The 19559-nt window shown below is 46.5% G+C and overlaps 1 protein-coding gene across 3 annotated transcripts in view; it reads right to left on the bottom strand.

The window, feature by feature from the left end:
- Positions 1-19559, bottom strand: part of LOC136631860 (chloride channel protein ClC-Kb-like) — a 40727-nt gene that overhangs the window by 16502 nt on the left and 4666 nt on the right. For 2 of the 3 annotated variants that reach the window (XM_066606317.1, XM_066606316.1), the window contains exons 2-8: positions 3779-3923; positions 3440-3568; positions 3159-3287; positions 1914-2053; positions 1701-1778; positions 1413-1491; positions 1216-1341 (exon numbers count right to left, since the gene is read on the bottom strand). In XM_066606317.1, the coding sequence (XP_066462414.1) occupies positions 1216-1341; positions 1413-1491; positions 1701-1778; positions 1914-2053; positions 3159-3287; positions 3440-3568; positions 3779-3878 (781 nt within the window). In that variant the 5' untranslated portion in view covers positions 3879-3923. Of the gene's footprint in view, positions 1-1215; positions 1342-1412; positions 1492-1700; positions 1779-1913; positions 2054-3158; positions 3288-3439; positions 3569-3778; positions 3924-4935; positions 5017-19559 lie in introns of those variants that run through there. The other variant, XM_066606315.1, reaches the window with a different exon arrangement.

Raw genomic sequence — 19559 nt, 5'->3', positions numbered from 1 at the left:
CTACTGGTAGGCTCCGCTAACCCTACAATCTACTAGTAGCCTTCATCAACCCTATACTCTATTCGTAGGCTCCGTTAACCCTACGCTCTGCTAGCAGCCTCAACCAACCCTACACTCTACTCGTAGCCTCCACTAACCCTACACTCTACTCGTAGCCTCCACTAACCCTACACTCTACTCGTAGCCTCCACTAACCCTACACTCTACTCGTAGCCTCCACTAACTCTACACTCTACTCGTAGCCTCCACTAACCCTACACTCTACTCGTAGCCTCCACTAACTCTACACTCTACTCGTAGCCTCCACTAACCCTACACTCTACTCGTAGCCTCCACTAACCCTACACTCTACTCGTAGCCTCCACTAACCCTACACTCTACTCGTAGCCTCCACTAACTCTACACTCTACTCGTAGCCTCCACTAACCCTACACTCTACTCGTAGCCTCCACTAACGCTACACTCTACTTGTAGCCTCCACTAACCCTACACTCTAGTTGTAGCCCCCACTAACCTTACATTCTAATTGTAGCCTCCGCTAACCCTACACTCTACTAGCAATCTCTGCCAAACCTACACTCTACGCATATCTTCCACTAACCCTAATAAAAACAGTCTAGTCGGAGCCTTCGCTAACCCTACACTCTACTAGCAGCCTTTGCCAACCCTAAACTCTACTCGAAGGCCCCACTAATTCTACACTCTACTCATAGCCTCTACTAACCCTACATTCTAGTCGTAGCCTCTGCTAACCCTGTATTCTACTAGCAATCTCTGCCAACCCGACACTCTACTCACAGCCTCCACGAATCCTACCAACAGCCTCCGCTAACTCTGCACTCTAGTTGTAGCCTCCACTAACCCTAAACTCTTTTAGCAGTCTCCGCCAACCCTACACTCCACTAGTAGCCTTTGCTATTCCTACACTTTACTAGTGCCATCCACTAACCCTACACTCTACTCACAGCCTCCGCTAACCCTAAACTTTCTTCATGGTCTCCACCAACCCTACACTCTACTCACAGCCTCCGCTAACCCTAAACTATTTTCTCCACCAACCCTACATTCTACTCACAGTTTCTACTAACCCTAAACTCTACTTGCAGTCTCCAATAACCCTGCTTTCTAGTCCTGGCCACTGCAGTACTAAGTTTCGACACCCCTCACTAGTTTTGGTATTTGGATATATATATATAAGCATAGCCTTGGTTTTACCCTGCTCACTGTTGAACACGGCTAAGAGACGAAACATAAACGCTCCGCAGGTGGCAGCAAAGAATCCGCGCCAATAATTCCGAACAGCGAAATGTGACGACATCACCTCCACGCTGAACAGCACGCCTGCGGAGATCATACATCACTATCACTGATGGACCAACAGAATCATACAGAGAAAAGGCAGAATCGCTTACCGCTAATCGGTGCACCAAACACAGTGGAGACGCCAACTGCGGCGGCCGCCACCAGCATCTCGTGCTCCTTACTCTTGTTCTGTGGAGATAATTTACTATAATAGCTTGAGTGTAAACCTTTACAATATAATAGGGGAGTGGGCTGCACCAATTATGGGGTCAGGATGGACAATGACCTTCAGCCTGACCCAATCAAACCGACCTCTGGGGGTCGTCCATTTACCTTATATTGATCACTAAAGCACATTATAGCAGCAGTACTGCTACAGCATATGGGGAGATACAAACCTCATAGGGTCCGGTGACAGAGGTCCTCATCCGTCCGAGGTACGCTGCAATCATGCTGGACAAATGAACAAAGGGGCCCTGTAACAACAGGAAGTGACCACCTTACTATGTACAGTCCGACATGTTCTTCATGGTGGAATTACCCCACAAGAGATCCCATGATAGATGTCATCATTAACCCCATCATTCCTGCACCATGAATCCAGCACTCACCACTTTACCCAGGAACATGGCGCTGCCCGCAGACAGAGTACAGGTCAGACCCACCACCTTGGCGCCAAAGTTCTTGATGGTTAAGTATTCCTCCAGGATGACGCCGGTAAGGATCGTCTTCAGTTCTGGGATTCCTGAGCCTGGAGATAAGGAGAGACATGAATAAGGGGCACTATAGAATGAGGAGCCATAAGCTCCTCCCATAGATCACCCCAACGGGATGGAGAAGCAGCTGTATAGTCTTCCAGCATAACAAGTTCCTCCTCCGCAGAGCAAACTCTTGTTGCCCCACCCTCATAGTTAACGATACAGCCTTGAGATCTCTATATTGTAGCAATTCAGACTCCTCCCACATACTATTCCCCACCACCTGCACAGTCATGTGATATCTAAGCTCCACCCAGGAGGGGAAAGACTTATAAAGTGGCTGCAATAAGTGAAGTATATTTACACGGAAGTTTGTGATTGCAATTTGTAGAAACACGTTGTGATTTTTGTTTTGAATATAGCCTTACTGTAATTAATAATTAAGGGTTTTTTTGATCATCACGGCTCTCCTACAGTGTGATGCTGTGTTGGGGGCCAGAGGGGACCTTTAAAGGGGTTGTCCCGCGGCAGCAAGTGGGTCTATACACTTCTGTATGGCCATAATAATGCACTTTGTAATGTACATTGTGCATTAATTATGAGCCATACAGAAGTTATCAAAAGTTATTCACTTACCTGTTCCGTTGCTGGCGTCCTCGTCTCCATGGTTGCCATCTAATTTTCGCCGTCTAATGGCCAAATTAGACGCGCTTGCGCAGTCCGGGTCTTCTGCTTTTCTCAATGGGGCTCTGTGTAGCTCCGCCCCGTCACGTGCCGATTCCAGCCAATCAGGAGGCTGGAATCGGCAATGGACCGCACAGAAGCCCTGCGGTCCACCGAGGGAGAAGATGCCGGTGGCCATCTTCAGCAGGTAAGTAAGAAGTCACCGGAGCGCGAGGATTCAGGTAAGCGCTGTCCGGTGATCTTTTTTAACCCCTGCATCGGGGTTGTCTCGCGCCCAACGGGGGGGGGGGGGGGGTTGAAAAAAAAAAAAAAACCGTTTCGGCGCGGGACAACCCCTTTAAGGTAAGTGACCTAATATGGAGGATGTGGAGAGGACAATGTTCTCCCCCGCATGTCTAGTGATTGATACTGGTCCAGGTGCCTCCGAACCTGCCCTGGCAGTGGGGTAATGGGGCAGCACTGGGGTCTTCTTACCCCCGGAGTGAGGGGTGATGCTCTGTGCAAACCCGGTGGAGAAGGCGATCAGAGCGATGGGATAGACAACCCAGGAGAGGTATCTGAGCAGCGTGTTGTCGCCCAGTTCTTGCTGGAGCCATCGTTGAGCTGTGGGGAGACATGAAGAAGAAAAGTGAAGGAAATCTAAAAAGGGAAACCTCAGAAAATAGAGGGCTGTGAGTGAGGCGTGAGGAATGACGCGGTAGAGGGACGATGCACTGCACCGATTCACAAAAAGAATAATGTGGTCAAACATTTACCATTCAGCAGTTTGGAGACAGTGAAGTCCATGGAGAAGCTGATCAGAGCCATGATGACCCCCAGAGCAAACAGGAAATACCAGTCATCGCCCACGCGGAACAAGATCCCTTTCACCCCCAGGAGGAGCGCTGCAGTAAATAGGAAGAGCTCAGTGTCTTATGTATAGGGGATCTCTGCCCGTAACATCTTTCACTACTCCATACTGATCATCTCAGCTCAGCTATAATCACACCCCACCCCTCAATTTAAGGCCCCAGTACCATTATTGTGTTAGCATTACAGTTTGTGTAGAGTTTATAGCAGTGCGCTGCCCCCTGGTGGTCACCTTCCACCCTCACCTTTCATCGTCCTTCGTGTTTTGGGGAACGGCCTGAGGACATCTTTCTGTGCCAGCAGCTTATCCTCTGCTTCCCCCTGTTCAATCACCAGGGACTCCATAATTGTGGCCCCAGCAAGAAACTTCAAGGGGCCCCAGAGGAGGGTCTAATACAAGAGAGACAAGAGATGCAGAAGCAATTTATTAGAATATAATGGCCGGATCTCTCTGCCTGTAGATTGTAAGCTCTTGGGAGCAGGAACTTCCTATGTCTCTTTCCAGCTTTATCATTTGCATGATTACAAACTGTGGCTGTAAGGCAAGTAAGAATAACAGGATGGAGGGGAAGGGGGTGTAGCCATAGTGTTACCCCGCATTCTGCCAAAGACCAGACCTCTTAGCAGCTCTGGAGTACAATGAGTACAATATACAGTAATATAACCTAATTACCGTAAGTGCAATATAATATACTGTTGATCATGGAGCAACAATTCACTTGCAGCACAGATAGGTGTGTTCTGTAATATCTCACATCTACCACCAGATGGCAGCACACAACAAAATCTGCCATCACCAATAGACTGTATGTGAGGGCAGAAAGGTGTTTCATACAGAGCAGAACTTGTACTGTGCAGTTGTACACTGATGCTGTTGTGAAGGTAAAGGGCGGTCACGCCAAATAATATTGATGTGATTTACATTTTTCTTTTGTTCAGTCACTTTGCATCTTGTTGGTTGAGAAAAACAAACTATTTGCATTGTTTCGTCACCTTCCTAACACGTTTGCACAGTGCATGTATATATATATATATATATATATATAAATAAAACACACACATTAGTTCATCTCAGTACACCTGCGCACACTTTTGTAGGTGTATGATTAACCAATTATACCAAACATGTGATAATGATCATTATTTACATATATAGGATGAAATACAGTCATTATCTGAAACAGTAACAGCTGTGTAGGAGGCTGAAACTGAGCGAGGAACAACCAAACTCTGCTACATAGGTGAGGTTGTGGAAGACAATTTCATGCACAGGTCATAGTCTGCTAGATGTACTGTTCAAACTCTGTTGAAGAAGCACAAAGAAACGGGCAGCGTGTATGGCAGCAGACACAGCGGTCAGCCAAGGAAATAGTGCAGCAATTGAAAAACACATCATGCTTACTTTTCTTTGTTCGGAGAGGTCTGTCCAGAAGTGGTCTTCACAGATCAATTGCGGCCAAAAAGCCATATCTTACATGTTGAAACAAGGCCAAGCGACTGAACTGTGTAAGAAAACATAGGAACTGGGGTGCACAAAAATGACGACAGGTGCTCTGGACTGAGGAACTAAAATGTGAAACACTTGGCTGTAGCAGAAGGCAATCTGTTCTCTGAAGGGTCGGACAGCGGTACAATAATGAGTGTCTGCAGGCAGCAGTGAAGCATGGAGGGGAGCGGTACAATAATGAGTGTCTGCAGGGAGCAGTGAAGCATAGTCGAGAGCGGTACAATAATGAGTGTCTGCAGGCAGCAGTGAAGCATAGTGGAGAGTGATACAATAATGAGTGTCTGCAGGCAGCAGTGAAGCATAGTCGAGAGCGGTACAATAATGAGTGTCTGCAGGCAGCAGTGAAGCATAGTGGACAGCAGTACAATAATGAGCGTCTGCAGGCAGCAGTGAAGCATAGTGGAGAGCAATACAATAATGAGTGTCTGCAGGCAGCAGTGAAGCATGCGGAAGAGTGATACAATAATGAGTGTCTGCAGGCAGCAGTGAAGCATGATGGAGAGCGGTACAATAATGAGTGATTGCAGATAGCAGTGAAGCATAGTGGAAAGCGGTACAATAATTAGTGTCTGCAGGAAGCAGTGAGGCATGGTGGAGAGCAGTACAATGGGTGTCTCCAGGCAGCAGTGAATCACAGGGGAGTAGTGATACAATAATGAGTTTCTGCAGGCAGCAGTGAATCATGGGGGAGAGTGATACAATAATGAGTGTCTGCAGGCAGCAGTGAAGAATGGTGGAGAGCGATACAATAATGAGTGTCTGCAGGCAGCAGTGAAGCATGGTGGAGAGCGGTACAATAATAAGTGTATGCAGGCAGCTATGAAGCATGGTGGAGAGTTCTACAATAATGAGTGTCTGCAGGCAGCAGTGAAGCATGGGGAAGAGTGATACAATAATGAGTGTCTGCAGGCAGCAGTGAAGCATGGGGAAGAGCAATACAATAATGAGTGTCTGCAGGCAGCAGTGAAGCATGTTGGAGAACGGTACAATAATAAGCGTTTGCAGGCAGCAGTGCAGCATGGTGGAGAGCGGTACAGTAGAGTGTCTGCAGGCAGCAGTGAAGCATGGTGGAGAGCGGTACAATAATAAGCATTTGCAGGCAGCAGTGAAGCATGGTGGAGAGCGGTACAATAATAAGTGTCTGCAGGCAGCTATGAAGCAAGGTGGAGAGTGCTACAATAATGACTGTCTGCAGGCAGCAGTGAAGCATGGTGGAGAGCGGTACAGTAGAGTGCCTGCAGGCAGCAGTGAAGCATGGAGGGGAGCTGCACAATAATGAGTGTCTGCAGGCAGCTGTAAAGCATGGTGGAGAGCTGTACAATAGTGAGTGTCTGCAGGCAGCAGTGAAGCATAGTGGACAGCAGTACAATAATGAGCGTCTGCAGGCAGCAGTGAAGCATAGTGGAGAGCGGTACAATAATGAGTGTCTGCAGGCAGCAGTGAAGCATGCGGAAGAGTGATACAATAATGAGTGTCTGCAGGCAGCAGTGAAGCATGGGGAAGAGCAATACAATAATGAGTGTCTGCAGGCAGCAGTGAAGCATGATGGAGAGCGGTACAATAATGAGTGATTGCAGAGAGCAGTGAAGCATGGTGGAAAGCGGTACAATAATGAGTGTCTGCAGGAAGCAGTGAGGCATGGTGGAGAGCAAAACAATGGGTGTCTCCAGGCAGCAGTGAACCACAGGGCAGTAGTGATACAATAATGAGTTTCTGCAGGCAACAGTGAATCATGTGGGAGAGTGATCCAATAATGAGTGTCTGCAGGCAGCAGGAAAGAATGGTGGAGAGCGATACAATAGTGAGTGTCTGCAGGCAGCAGTGAAGCATGGTTGAGAGCGGTACAATAATAAGTGTCTGCAGGCAGCAGTGAAGCATGGTGGAGAGCGGTACAATGATAAGTGTATGCAGGCAGCTATGAAGCATGGTGGAGAGTGCTACAATAATGAGTGTCTGCAGGCAGCAGTGAAGCATGGGGAAGAGTGATACAATAATGAGTGTCTGCAGGCAGCAGTGAAGCATGGGGAAAATGCAATACCATAATGAGTGTCTGCAGGCAGCAGTGAAGCATGGTGGAGAGCGGTACAATAATGAGTGTCTGCAGGCAGCAGTGAAGCATGGTGGAGAGTGCTACAATAATGAGTGTCTGCAGGCAGCAGTGAAGCATGGGGAAGAGTGATACAATAATGAGTGTCTGCAGGCAGCAGTGAAGCATGGTGGAGAGTGCTACAATAATGAGTGTCTGCAGGCAGCAGTAAAGCATGGTGGAGAGCGGTACAGTAGAGTGTTTGCAGGCAGCAGTGAAGCATGGAGGGGAGCTGCACAATAATGAGTGTCTGCAGGCAGCTGTGAAGCATGATGGAGAGCTGTACATTAGTGAGTGTCTGCAGGTAGCAGTGATGCATGGTGGAGAGCGGTACAATAATGAGTGTCTGCAGGCAGAAGTGAAGCATGGTGGAGAACGGTATAATAATGAGTGTCAACAGGCAGCAGTAAAGCATGGTGGAGAGCAGTACAATAATAAGTGTGTGCAGGCAGCTGTGAAGCATGGTGGAGTGCTGTACAATAATGAGTGTCTGCAGGAAGCAGTGAAGCATGGTGGAGGGTCCTTGCAAGTTTGAGGCTACAGTGCAGCATATGGAGTTGTGGATTAGGTCAGGATTAATGGTCTCCTCAATGCTGGGAAATACAGGCAGATACTTACCCATCATGTAATACAGTAATAAGTGTCTGCAGGCAGCAGTGAAGCATGGTGAAGAGTGGTACAATAATGAGTGTCTGCAGACAGCAGTGAAGCATGCGGAAGAGTGATACAATAATGAGTGTCTGCAGGCAGCAGTGAAGCATGGGGAAGAGCAATACAATAATGAGTGTCTGCAGGCAGCAGTGAAGCATGATGGAGAGCGGTACAATAATGAGTGATTGCAGAGAGCAGTGAAGCATGGTGGAAAGCGGTACAATAATGAGTGTCTGCAGGAAGCAGTGAGGCATGGTGGAGAGCAAAACAATGGGTGTCTCCAGGCAGCAGTGAACCACAGGGCAGTAGTGATACAATAATGAGTTTCTGCAGGCAACAGTGAATCATGTGGGAGAGTGATCCAATAATGAGTGTCTGCAGGCAGCAGGAAAGAATGGTGGAGAGCGATACAATAGTGAGTGTCTGCAGGCAGCAGTGAAGCATGGTTGAGAGCGGTACAATAATAAGTGTCTGCAGGCAGCAGTGAAGCATGGTGGAGAGCGGTACAATGATAAGTGTATGCAGGCAGCTATGAAGCATGGTGGAGAGTGCTACAATAATGAGTGTCTGCAGGCAGCAGTGAAGCATGGGGAAGAGTGATACAATAATGAGTGTCTGCAGGCAGCAGTGAAGCATGGGGAAAATGCAATACCATAATGAGTGTCTGCAGGCAGCAGTGAAGCATGGTGGAGAGCGGTACAATAATGAGTGTCTGCAGGCAGCAGTGAAGCATGGTGGAGAGTGCTACAATAATGAGTGTCTGCAGGCAGCAGTGAAGCATGGGGAAGAGTGATACAATAATGAGTGTCTGCAGGCAGCAGTGAAGCATGGTGGAGAGTGCTACAATAATGAGTGTCTGCAGGCAGCAGTAAAGCATGGTGGAGAGCGGTACAGTAGAGTGTTTGCAGGCAGCAGTGAAGCATGGAGGGGAGCTGCACAATAATGAGTGTCTGCAGGCAGCTGTGAAGCATGATGGAGAGCTGTACATTAGTGAGTGTCTGCAGGTAGCAGTGATGCATGGTGGAGAGCGGTACAATAATGAGTGTCTGCAGGCAGAAGTGAAGCATGGTGGAGAACGGTATAATAATGAGTGTCAACAGGCAGCAGTAAAGCATGGTGGAGAGCAGTACAATAATAAGTGTGTGCAGGCAGCTGTGAAGCATGGTGGAGTGCTGTACAATAATGAGTGTCTGCAGGAAGCAGTGAAGCATGGTGGAGGGTCCTTGCAAGTTTGAGGCTACAGTGCAGCATATGGAGTTGTGGATTAGGTCAGGATTAATGGTCTCCTCAATGCTGGGAAATACAGGCAGATACTTACCCATCATGTAATACAGTAATAAGTGTCTGCAGGCAGCAGTGAAGCATGGTGAAGAGTGGTACAATAATGAGTGTCTGCAGACAGCAGTGAAGCATGGTGGAGAGTAGTACAATAATAAGTGTCTGCAGGCAGCAGTGATGCAAGGTGGAGAACGATATAATAATGAGTGTCTGCAGGCAGCAGTGAAGCATGGTGGAGAGTAGTACAATAATGGGTGTCTGCAGGCAGCAGTGATGCATGGTGGAAAACGGTACAAGAATGAGTGTCTGCAGGCAGCAGTGAAGCATGGTGGAGAGTAGTACAATAATGAGTGTCTGCAGGCAGCAGTGATGCAAGGTGGAGAACGATATAATGGTGGAGGGTCCTTGCAAGTTTGAGGCTACAATGCAGCATATGGAGTTGTGGATTTGGTCAGGATTAATGGTGTCCTCAATGCTGGGAAATACAGGCAGATACTTACCCATCATGTAATACAATAACAAGTGTCTGCAGGCAGCAGTGATGCAAGGTGGAGAACGATATAATAATGAGTGTCTGCAGGCTGCAGTGAAGCATGGTGGAGAGTAGTACAATAATGAGTGTCTGCAGGCAGCCGTGATGCATGGTGGAGAACGGTACAATAATGAGTATCTGCAAGCAGCTGTGAAGCATGGTTGAGAGTAGTACAATCATGAGTGTCTGCAGGCAGCAGTGAAGCATGGTGGAGAGTAGTACAATAATGAGTGTCTGCAGGCAGCAGTGATGCAAGATGGAGAACGATATAATAATGAGTGTCTGCAAGCAGCTGTGAAGCATGGTTGAGAGTATTACAATAATGATTGTCTGCAGGCAGCAGTGAAACATGGTGGAGAGTAGTACAATAATGAGTGTCTGCAGGCAGCAGTGATGCATGGTGGAGAACGGTACAATAATGAGTGTCTGCAAGCAGCTGTGAAGCATGGTGGAGAGTAGTACAATAATGGGTGTCTGCAGGCAGCAGTGATGCATGGTGGAGAACGGTATAATAACGAGTGTCTGCAGGCAGCAGTGAAGCATGGTGGAGCGCGGTACAATAATAAGTGTCTGCAGGCAGCTGTTAAGCATGGTGGAGGGTCCTTGCAAGTTTGAGGCTACAATGCAGCATATGGAGTTGTGGATTTGGTCAGGATTAATGGTGTCCTCAATGCTGGGAAATACAGGCAGATACTTACCCATCATGTAATACAATAATGGGTCTCTGCAGGCAGCAGTGAAGCATGGTGGAGAGCTGTACAATAATGAGTGTCTGCAAGCAGCTGTGAATCATGGTGGAGAGTAGTACAAGAATGGGTGTATGCAGGCAACAGTGAATCATGGTGGAGAGCAGTACAATAATGAGTGCCTGCAGCCAGCAGTGAAGCATGGTGGACAGCTGTACAATGATGAGTGTCTGCAAGCAACTGTGAAGCATGGTGGAGAGCTGTACAATAATGGGTGTCTGCTGGCAGCAGTGAAGCATGGTGGAGAACGGTACAATAATGAGTGTCTTCAGGCAGCAGTGAAGCATGGTGGAGAGCGGTACAATAATGAGTGCCTGCAAGCAGTTGTGAAGCATGGTGGAGAGCTGTACAATAATGAGTGTCTGCAGGCAGCTGTGAAGCATGTTGGAGAACGGTACAATAATAAGTGTCTGCAGGCAGCTGTGAAGCATGGTGGAGAGCGGTACAATAATGGGTGTCTGCAGGCAGCTGTGAAGCATGTTGGAGAACGGTACAATAATAAGTGTCTGCAGGCAGCTGTGAAGCATGGTGGAGGGTCCTTGCAAGTTTGAGGCTACAATGGAGTTGTGGATTTGGTCAGGATTAATGGTGTCCTCAATGCTGGGAAATACAGGCAGATACTTACCCATCATGTAATACAATAATGAGTATCTGCAGCCAGCAGTGAAGCATGGTGGAGAGCTGTACAATAATGAGTGTCTGCAGGCAGCAGTGAATCATGGTGGAGAGCAGTACAATAATGAGTGTCTGCAGGCAGCTGTGAAGCATGGTGGAGAGAGGTACAATAATGAGTGTCTGTAGGCAGCAGTGAAGCATGGTGGAGAGAGGTACAATAATGAGTGTCTGCAAGCAGCTGTGAAGCATGGTGGAGAGAGGTACAATAATGAGTGTCTGTAGGCAGCAGTGAAGCATGGTGGAGAGCTGTACAATAATGAGTGTCTGCAGGCAGCAGTGAATCATGGTGGAGAGCAGTACAATAATGAGTGTCTGCAGGCAGCTGTGAATCATGGTGGAGAGTAGTACAAGAATGGGTGTCTGCAGGCAACAGTGAATCATGGTGGAGAGCAGTACAATAATGAGTGCCTGCAGCCAGCAGTGAAGCATGGTGGACAGCTGTACAATGATGAGTGTCTGCAAGCAACTGTGAAGCATGGTGGAGAGCTGTACAATAATGGGTGTCTGCTGGCAGCAGTGAAGCATGGTGGAGAACGGTACAATAATGAGTGTCTTCAGGCAGCAGTGAAGCATGGTGGAGAGCGGTACAATAATGAGTATCTGCAAGCAGCTGTGAAGCATGGTTGAGAGTAGTACAATCATGAGTGTCTGCAGGCAGCAGTGAAGCATGGTGGAGAGTAGTACAATAATGAGTGTCTGCAGGCAGCAGTGATGCAAGATGGAGAACGATATAATAATGAGTGTCTGCAAGCAGCTGTGAAGCATGGTTGAGAGTATTACAATAATGATTGTCTGCAGGCAGCAGTGAAACATGGTGGAGAGTAGTACAATAATGAGTGTCTGCAGGCAGCAGTGATGCATGGTGGAGAACGGTACAATAATGAGTGTCTGCAAGCAGCTGTGAAGCATGGTGGAGAGTAGTACAATAATGGGTGTATGCAGGCAGCAGTGATGCATGGTGGAGAACGGTATAATAACGAGTGTCTGCAGGCAGCAGTGAAGCATGGTGGAGCGCGGTACAATAATAAGTGTCTGCAGGCAGCTGTTAAGCATGGTGGAGGGTCCTTGCAAGTTTGAGGCTACAATGCAGCATATGGAGTTGTGGATTTGGTCAGGATTAATGGTGTCCTCAATGCTGGGAAATACAGGCAGATACTTACCCATCATGTAATACAATAATGGGTCTCTGCAGGCAGCAGTGAAGCATGGTGGAGAGCTGTACAATAATGAGTGTCTGCAAGCAGCTGTGAATCATGGTGGAGAGTAGTACAAGAATGGGTGTATGCAGGCAACAGTGAATCATGGTGGAGAGCAGTACAATAATGAGTGCCTGCAGCCAGCAGTGAAGCATGGTGGACAGCTGTACAATGATGAGTGTCTGCAAGCAACTGTGAAGCATGGTGGAGAGCTGTACAATAAAGGGTGTCTGCTGGCAGCAGTGAAGCATGGTGGAGAACGGTACAATAATGAGTGTCTTCAGGCAGCAGTGAAGCATGGTGGAGAGCGGTACAATAATGAGTGCCTGCAAGCAGTTGTGAAGCATGGTGGAGAGCTGTACAATAATGAGTGTCTGCAGGCAGCTGTGAAGCATGTTGGAGAACGGTACAATAATAAGTGTCTGCAGGCAGCTGTGAAGCATGGTGGAGAGCGGTACAATAATGGGTGTCTGCAGGCAGCTGTGAAGCATGTTGGAGAACGGTACAATAATAAGTGTCTGCAGGCAGCTGTGAAGCATGGTGGAGAGCGGTACAATAATGGGTGTCTGCAGGCAGCTGTGAAGCATGTTGGAGAACGGTACAATAATAAGTGTCTGCAGGCAGCTGTGAAGCATGGTGGAGGGTCCTTGCAAGTTTGAGGCTACAATGGAGTTGTGGATTTGGTCAGGATTAATGGTGTCCTCAATGCTGGGAAATACAGGCAGATACTTACCCATCATGTAATACAATAATGAGTATCTGCAGCCAGCAGTGAAGCATGGTGGAGAGCTGTACAATAATGATTGTCTGCAAGCAGCTGTGAAGCATGGTGGAAAGCTGTACAATAATGAGTGTCTGTAGGCAGCAGTGAATCATGGTGGAGAGCAGTACAATAATGAGTGTCTGCAGGCAGCTGTGAAGCATGGTGGAGAGAGGTACAATAATGAGTGTCTGTAGGCAGCAGTGAAGCATGGTGGAGAGAGGTACAATAATGAGTGTCTGCAAGCAGCTGTGAAGCATGGTGGAGAGAGGTACAATAATGAGTGTCTGTAGGCAGCAGTGAAGCATGGTGGAGAGCTGTACAATAATGAGTGTCTGCAGGCAGCAGTGAATCATGGTGGAGAGCAGTACAATAATGAGTGTCTGCAGGCAGCTGTGAATCATGGTGGAGAGTAGTACAAGAATGGGTGTCTGCAGGCAACAGTGAATCATGGTGGAGAGCAGTACAATAATGAGTGCCTGCAGCCAGCAGTGAAGCATGGTGGACAGCTGTACAATGATGAGTGTCTGCAAGCAACTGTGAAGCATGGTGGAGAGCTGTACAATAATGGGTGTCTGCTGGCAGCAGTGAAGCATGGTGGAGAACGGTACAATAATGAGTGTCTTCAGGCAGCAGTGAAGCATGGTGGAGAGCGGTACAATAATGAGTGCCTGCAAGCAGCTGTGAAGCATGGTGGAGAGCTGTACAATAATGAGTGTCTGCAGGCAGCAGTGAATCATGGTGGAGAGCAGTACAATAATGGGTGTCTGCAGGCAGCTGTGAAGCATGGTGGAGGGCAGTACAATAATGAGTGTCTGCAGGCAGCAGTGAATCATGGTGGAGAGCAGTACAATAATGGGTGTCTGCAGGCAGCTGTGAAGCATGGTGGAGAGAGGTACAATAATGAGTGTCTGCAAGCAGCTGTGAAGCATGGTGGACAGCGGTACAATAATGAGTGTCTGCAAGCAGCTGTGAAGCATGATCGACAGCTGGACAAAAATGAGTGTCTGCAGGCAGCAGTGATGCATGGTGGAGAACGGTATAATAATGAGTTTCTGTAGGCAGCAGTGAAGCATGGTGGAGAACGGTATAATAATGAGTGTCTGCAGGCAGCAGTGAAGCATGGTGGAGAGCGGTACAATAATGAGTGTCTGCAGGCAGCAGTGATGCATGGTGGAGAACGGTATAATAATGAGTGTCTGCAGGCAGCAGTGAAGCATGGTGGAGAGCTGTACAATAATGGGTGTCTGCAGGCAGCTGTGAAGCATGGTGGAGAGAGGTACAATAATAAGTGTCTGCAAGCAGCTGTGAAGCATGATGGAGGGTCTTTGCAAGTTTGAGGCTACAATCCAGCATATGGAGTTTAGATTTGGTCATGATTAATGGTGTCCCCAATGCTGAGAAGTACAGGCAGATACTTACCCATCATGTAATATTATCAGGGAGGCGTCTGATTGACTTCAGATTCATTCTACAGCACAACAACAACCCTCAACATCCAGCAAATGTCTTTAAAGGATATCATTCACTATTATTTCGCTGCCAGGTATTCGCCCCTCATCAGTGTGCAGTAGGTTGTTGGCTTAGCCGGGTGAGAGGCCTTTGATGTGGGTCAGGAATAGATTCTCCTTGGAAGAGCACCAAGTGAGGAGACTTCCCGACCCATGTCAAAAGCCCCTCACCTAGCCAAGCCAGCAATCTACTGCACACTGATGAGAGGTAAATATCCCGAATGTTGTACATGGTTATCTGTTCCTTCTGGGGAAAATTCTAGCTTTAGTTCATATTCCCAGTCACTGTTAGAAGGCTTGTTAAAAAGTTTGACATGGACTTGCAGGAATGCTGCCTTCCAATTGGTGGCGCTGTAGAGGCATTGTTACATCTTTCCGTTCGTATAAGTCCCTTTAAGGGTTTAAGCAGATGGGCGTGATTTTATCCCGTAAGGCTTCCTGCACACGGGCGGGTCTGACTCCGCATGCGGGATTCCCGCAGCAGAGTTCGACCCGGTGCCCAGCCGGTGACCCCTGCATACCTGTCCAGTGTCTTCTGCGAGCGCTGAGGATGTGCCCCCCGGCACTTCGTTGCACATGCGCAGTAGCCGCCGGTTCTGGGGGATGACGCGTATCCCGCGATACTTTCACAGTGCTTACTGCAGAAGTACTGCAGGACAGACAGCTTCCATTGACTTCAATAGAAGCCGGCCGTGCATAACCCACACAAAATCACAGCATGCTGCAATTTCTTCTCTGTGAGCAGAAAATCGCAATCGATTTCCGCTCCTGCAGATGAAATGGTGTTTTGCCATTGAATGCTATGGGCAGTATTTGCTGCAGAGTTCAAAGGCAGACGCCCACTGCGGACTCCGCAATGCATATAAGCCCATGTGTAGGAGGCCTTATGCGGCCATGATTTTTTAAAACCACATAACAGGACAAAAGGAAACCGTTGATTTCATTGGCTTTGCTTTCACTAGCGGTGTTAATGCTACGTGCAGAAAGAAGGGCCGGACTCATCTTCCTGCTTTTTTTTAAAACTCGCACGCAATAGCATGGAGTTTGAATGGTCCAAAAAAAAACAACTCTGGTTCATGTGGAACTACACTCCGATGCAGCGACCATAGTTGTGCATACCACAATCTGAAGAAGCCCTAAGAGTTATCTTCAGTGTAAAGAAGAACAAGGAGTCCAGGAAGCGATGATATGACCCCACAGAGCCCGGATCTCAGATCATCCAGTCGGTCTGGGATTACATGAAGAGACAGAAGGATCTGAGCGAGCCGACATCCACAGAAGATCTGTGCTTAGTTCTCCAAGATGTCTGGAACAACTTCCCCACCAAGTTCCTTCAAAAACTGTGTGCAAGTGTACCTAGAAGAACTGATGCTGTTGTGAAGGTAAAGGACGGTCACACCAAAGATTGATGGGATTTACATTTCTCTTTAGTTCACTCACGTTACATTTTCTGAGTTTTTGTTTTGAGAAAAATTAAGTATTATCACTTCTATTTTTGAAAGCCTTCTTAAGGTGCATTTACACACACAAATGATCGCTCAAAGTTCGGTAGAAACTGACAGTTTGAGTGATCAATCATTTTGCATAGGTAATTAGTAATGAATGAAGTTAGTAGCTTCATTTGCATGTGTTTAGAGAGCAGTGGGTGGTCTGTTCTCTAAATACATCACTGTTGTTCTCCAGAGTGACAGCAGCTGAAAGAATGTTATCAGCGCTGCCCACAGAGAACTCAGCGTGCAGTCCGTCTTATCAGGGACTATAGATTTCATGCTGACCTGAAGTCAGCAATGGACGAAAAGTGCACTTAACCGCACTTACTGCACACATTTACACACAATGGTTATCACTCGAAAGATGGCTTTTGAGCGAATTTTGACCGATAATTGTTGTGTATAAAAGGGCCTTTACTTTGCAGTATTTTTTCGACACCTGCCTAAAACTTTTGCATAGTATTGTATGTATATATATATGACAAAAGTGGTCCTTCAATACATTACTGGTCAAAAGCTTTAGAAAACCTCCATTTTTCCTGTAATTTTTGACATTAACACAGTCCAGCAAGTAATGTGAAGCGGTTCAAAGATTCAAAAGTAAGTTAAAAACATAAAAAATATTTTGAAACTCAACAATTATCTGAATTTACGATTTTAACCATAGGGCTTCTTCAGGGAGCACATCAATGACAGCTGCTCTGCAACACAGAGAGCAAAATATGGTTTGAAATTGGATGAAAACTATTCTTACAGGTGTCTCAGCTTTTGTAGATTACTTTTAAACCCTCTGATTCTGCATAACCAGTGTTGGAACAGACTGTAATACAACACCATTTGGGGCAAGATTTGCTCTCCAGGACAGAACACATTGCTATCATAATAGCATATAGTATAACCCTTAGAAGTGTAGGTCTGTCCTATAGAGAAATTGCCAAGAAACGCAAGTTGCCGTCAGTACCGTTTCATATACTATCAAACAGCACTTGGAAACTGGAAGAAACTGAGGAAGAGGCTTGGCCGACCAAAAAGGCCACTACAAAATCAAATGACAAATCTTGGAGAGCCGGGGCTTAACTAAAGGCTCAGGGGTCCAGGTACAAAAGTTCAGCTCAGGCCCCACCCACCCACCTGTACGTATTCCCGTACCCATACCTAAACCGTGCTGCATACAGCTGAAAAACAAATTTAATACATGATCTAGCCCCATGACTCATTTCCTGGACTCCGTGAAAATTTCTTGTAGCCCCTTAGGCTGTTCATGTTTTTTGTAGCATTTTTGAACCACAATTAAAATCACATAAAAAAACTGCATACACTATTAAAAGCCGTATGTGGATTTAAACAATGCATGCATTTTTTTTTAAAACACATGCAGGTTTTTGATGCATCTTTTAATTGTGTAAAACCAAAAAATCTCAGGATGGGTGGAAGATGTCCTCAAACCACTGGTGAGGAATACAACTAGCTACTTGCAAGACACCACGGACCTACTGAACACCATGGACCTACTGAGCAAACTGTCAACCATAGGTCTCCTCCCAGATGGTGCAATCCTGGCCACCATGGATTTGGAGTCCTTATACTGCAACATCCCACACAAAGATGGACTGACTGACTGCCAGGCGCACCTTGAGACCAATGGGGTCGCCTTTGAATCAGTGCTACAACTCACAAGATTCATCCTCACACACAATTATTTCTCCTTTGACAAAGAGAAATTCCTGCAACTCACTGGAACCACCCTGGGCAGTAACATGGCACCGCAATATGCCAACCTTTTCATGGCAAAACTGGAGAGTGACTTTCTGGCCTCCTGCCCCAACAAACTATTGGCCTACTTCCGCTACATTGATGACATCATAATCATCTGGACCAACTCCGAACAAGAACTATTACAATTCCATGAGAGATTCAATGCATTTCACCCCACCATAAACATGATATTAAGCTACTCGTATACAGAAATCAACCTTCTTGGACACCAACATAAAAATTTCGAACAACTCAATACAGACATCCCTATACTGAAAAACGATTGATGGGCCCACATACCTCAGATGGGACAGTTACCATCCTAAACACATCAAAAAGTCCATCGTCTACAGCCAGGCCATCAGATACAACCAGATCTGCTCCAACCCAACAGACAGAGAGGGACATTTGCATAATCTCAAAAAGGCATTTTAAATAAAGGCTACCATCCCACCTCAATTGATGACAAAATCACCAGAGCCACCAGGATACCCAGGAATCAACTAGTCCAATCCACAGAGAGGGAAGGAAACGGACATGTGCCCTATAGTAGGGACCTACAATTCACAGCTGGAGGTACTAAGGAAGATTGCAAGGAAACTCCATCATACCTACACAAGGATGACCGTCTGAATACCATATTCCCGGACCGCCTCCCTCTGTGTTACAGGCAACCTCCTAATTTGAGGAACTTTATAATCAGGAGTGCATTACCCTCTGACACACAAAAAAGAACTTATCCCTGTAATGTAAGGAGCTGCGAGACCTGCTGACATGTACGGACCGCGGACAGGATACGGATCCCCAACACACAGCAGGACTATAAGATGCAGGGGACATTCACATGTTCCACGTCTGATGTTGTGTACCTGATCATGTGCAGCAAATGTCCTGTTGGGAGGCTTTATATTGGAAAAACAGGACAAAAACTGAGAGCCAGGATGAGAACTCATCGCCACTCATTTAAAGAGGGAAGGACTGAATTACCTGTGGCTAAACATTCTTCTAGTCACGGACACAACATAGAACAGATGAGAGTTAACATACTGAAGGGCAGTTTCAAGTCGCTGCGTCACAGAAGAATTTGGGAGTACAAATTTATGGCCATGTTTGATACCCTCAAGAATGGAATGAACCTCAGCCCCGGATTCTTGCATAAGTGGAGAATATGAAAGGTCTGAAGGAGGTCAAGAGGGATGTCCTACTCTGAATCATTTAATTTTTTTATTTTATTATTATTATTTTTTTTTAACTTTAATAAAAATTCAGAACTTGACTTGTAATAATGTTGCCATCCAATAGGTGGTGCTGCATCTCCTACCATGTGCGGGTTGAAGGAGAGATAAGACACATCATAAACCTGTCACATTCCTGAGCTCAGTGGACTGATTAAGTATTTATGTCTCAGCTCAGTTTGTCTGTTGTTTTAAGCTTTGAGTGCAAAACAATCTCAAATCTCTGTGTGTGAACATTTGTATTTCAATCAAGAGAGGTGTCCTCTCTACATTTAGATATTATATATGTGCCCCATCCAAACCAGTTCCATTCTAGCCTGAAGAAGCATCGATAGAAGACCCATAAGCTCGCTGTAACATCATGTATTTTTGTTAGCTATTAAAAGGTATCATATCTACAAGATTACTTAGTTTCTCTCACTAAGAACAATCACACTTTTAATTGTGTGTAAAGTGTGTAATCATATACAGGAGATACCCAGGTTATACCAGCATCGTCCATATCACTATATATAGGAGATGTATAATTTATACCAGCTGTACATATAGAATTATATACAGGAGGTACCCAGATTATACCACCCTGGTCAATATCACTATATAC

Source organism: Eleutherodactylus coqui, chromosome 6 (genome assembly GCF_035609145.1).
Source record: "Eleutherodactylus coqui strain aEleCoq1 chromosome 6, aEleCoq1.hap1, whole genome shotgun sequence".
Lineage (NCBI taxonomy): Eukaryota > Metazoa > Chordata > Amphibia > Anura > Eleutherodactylidae > Eleutherodactylus > Eleutherodactylus coqui.
Note: the sequence above shows the minus strand (reverse complement) of the source record. Positions and strands in the feature narration are given on the sequence as shown.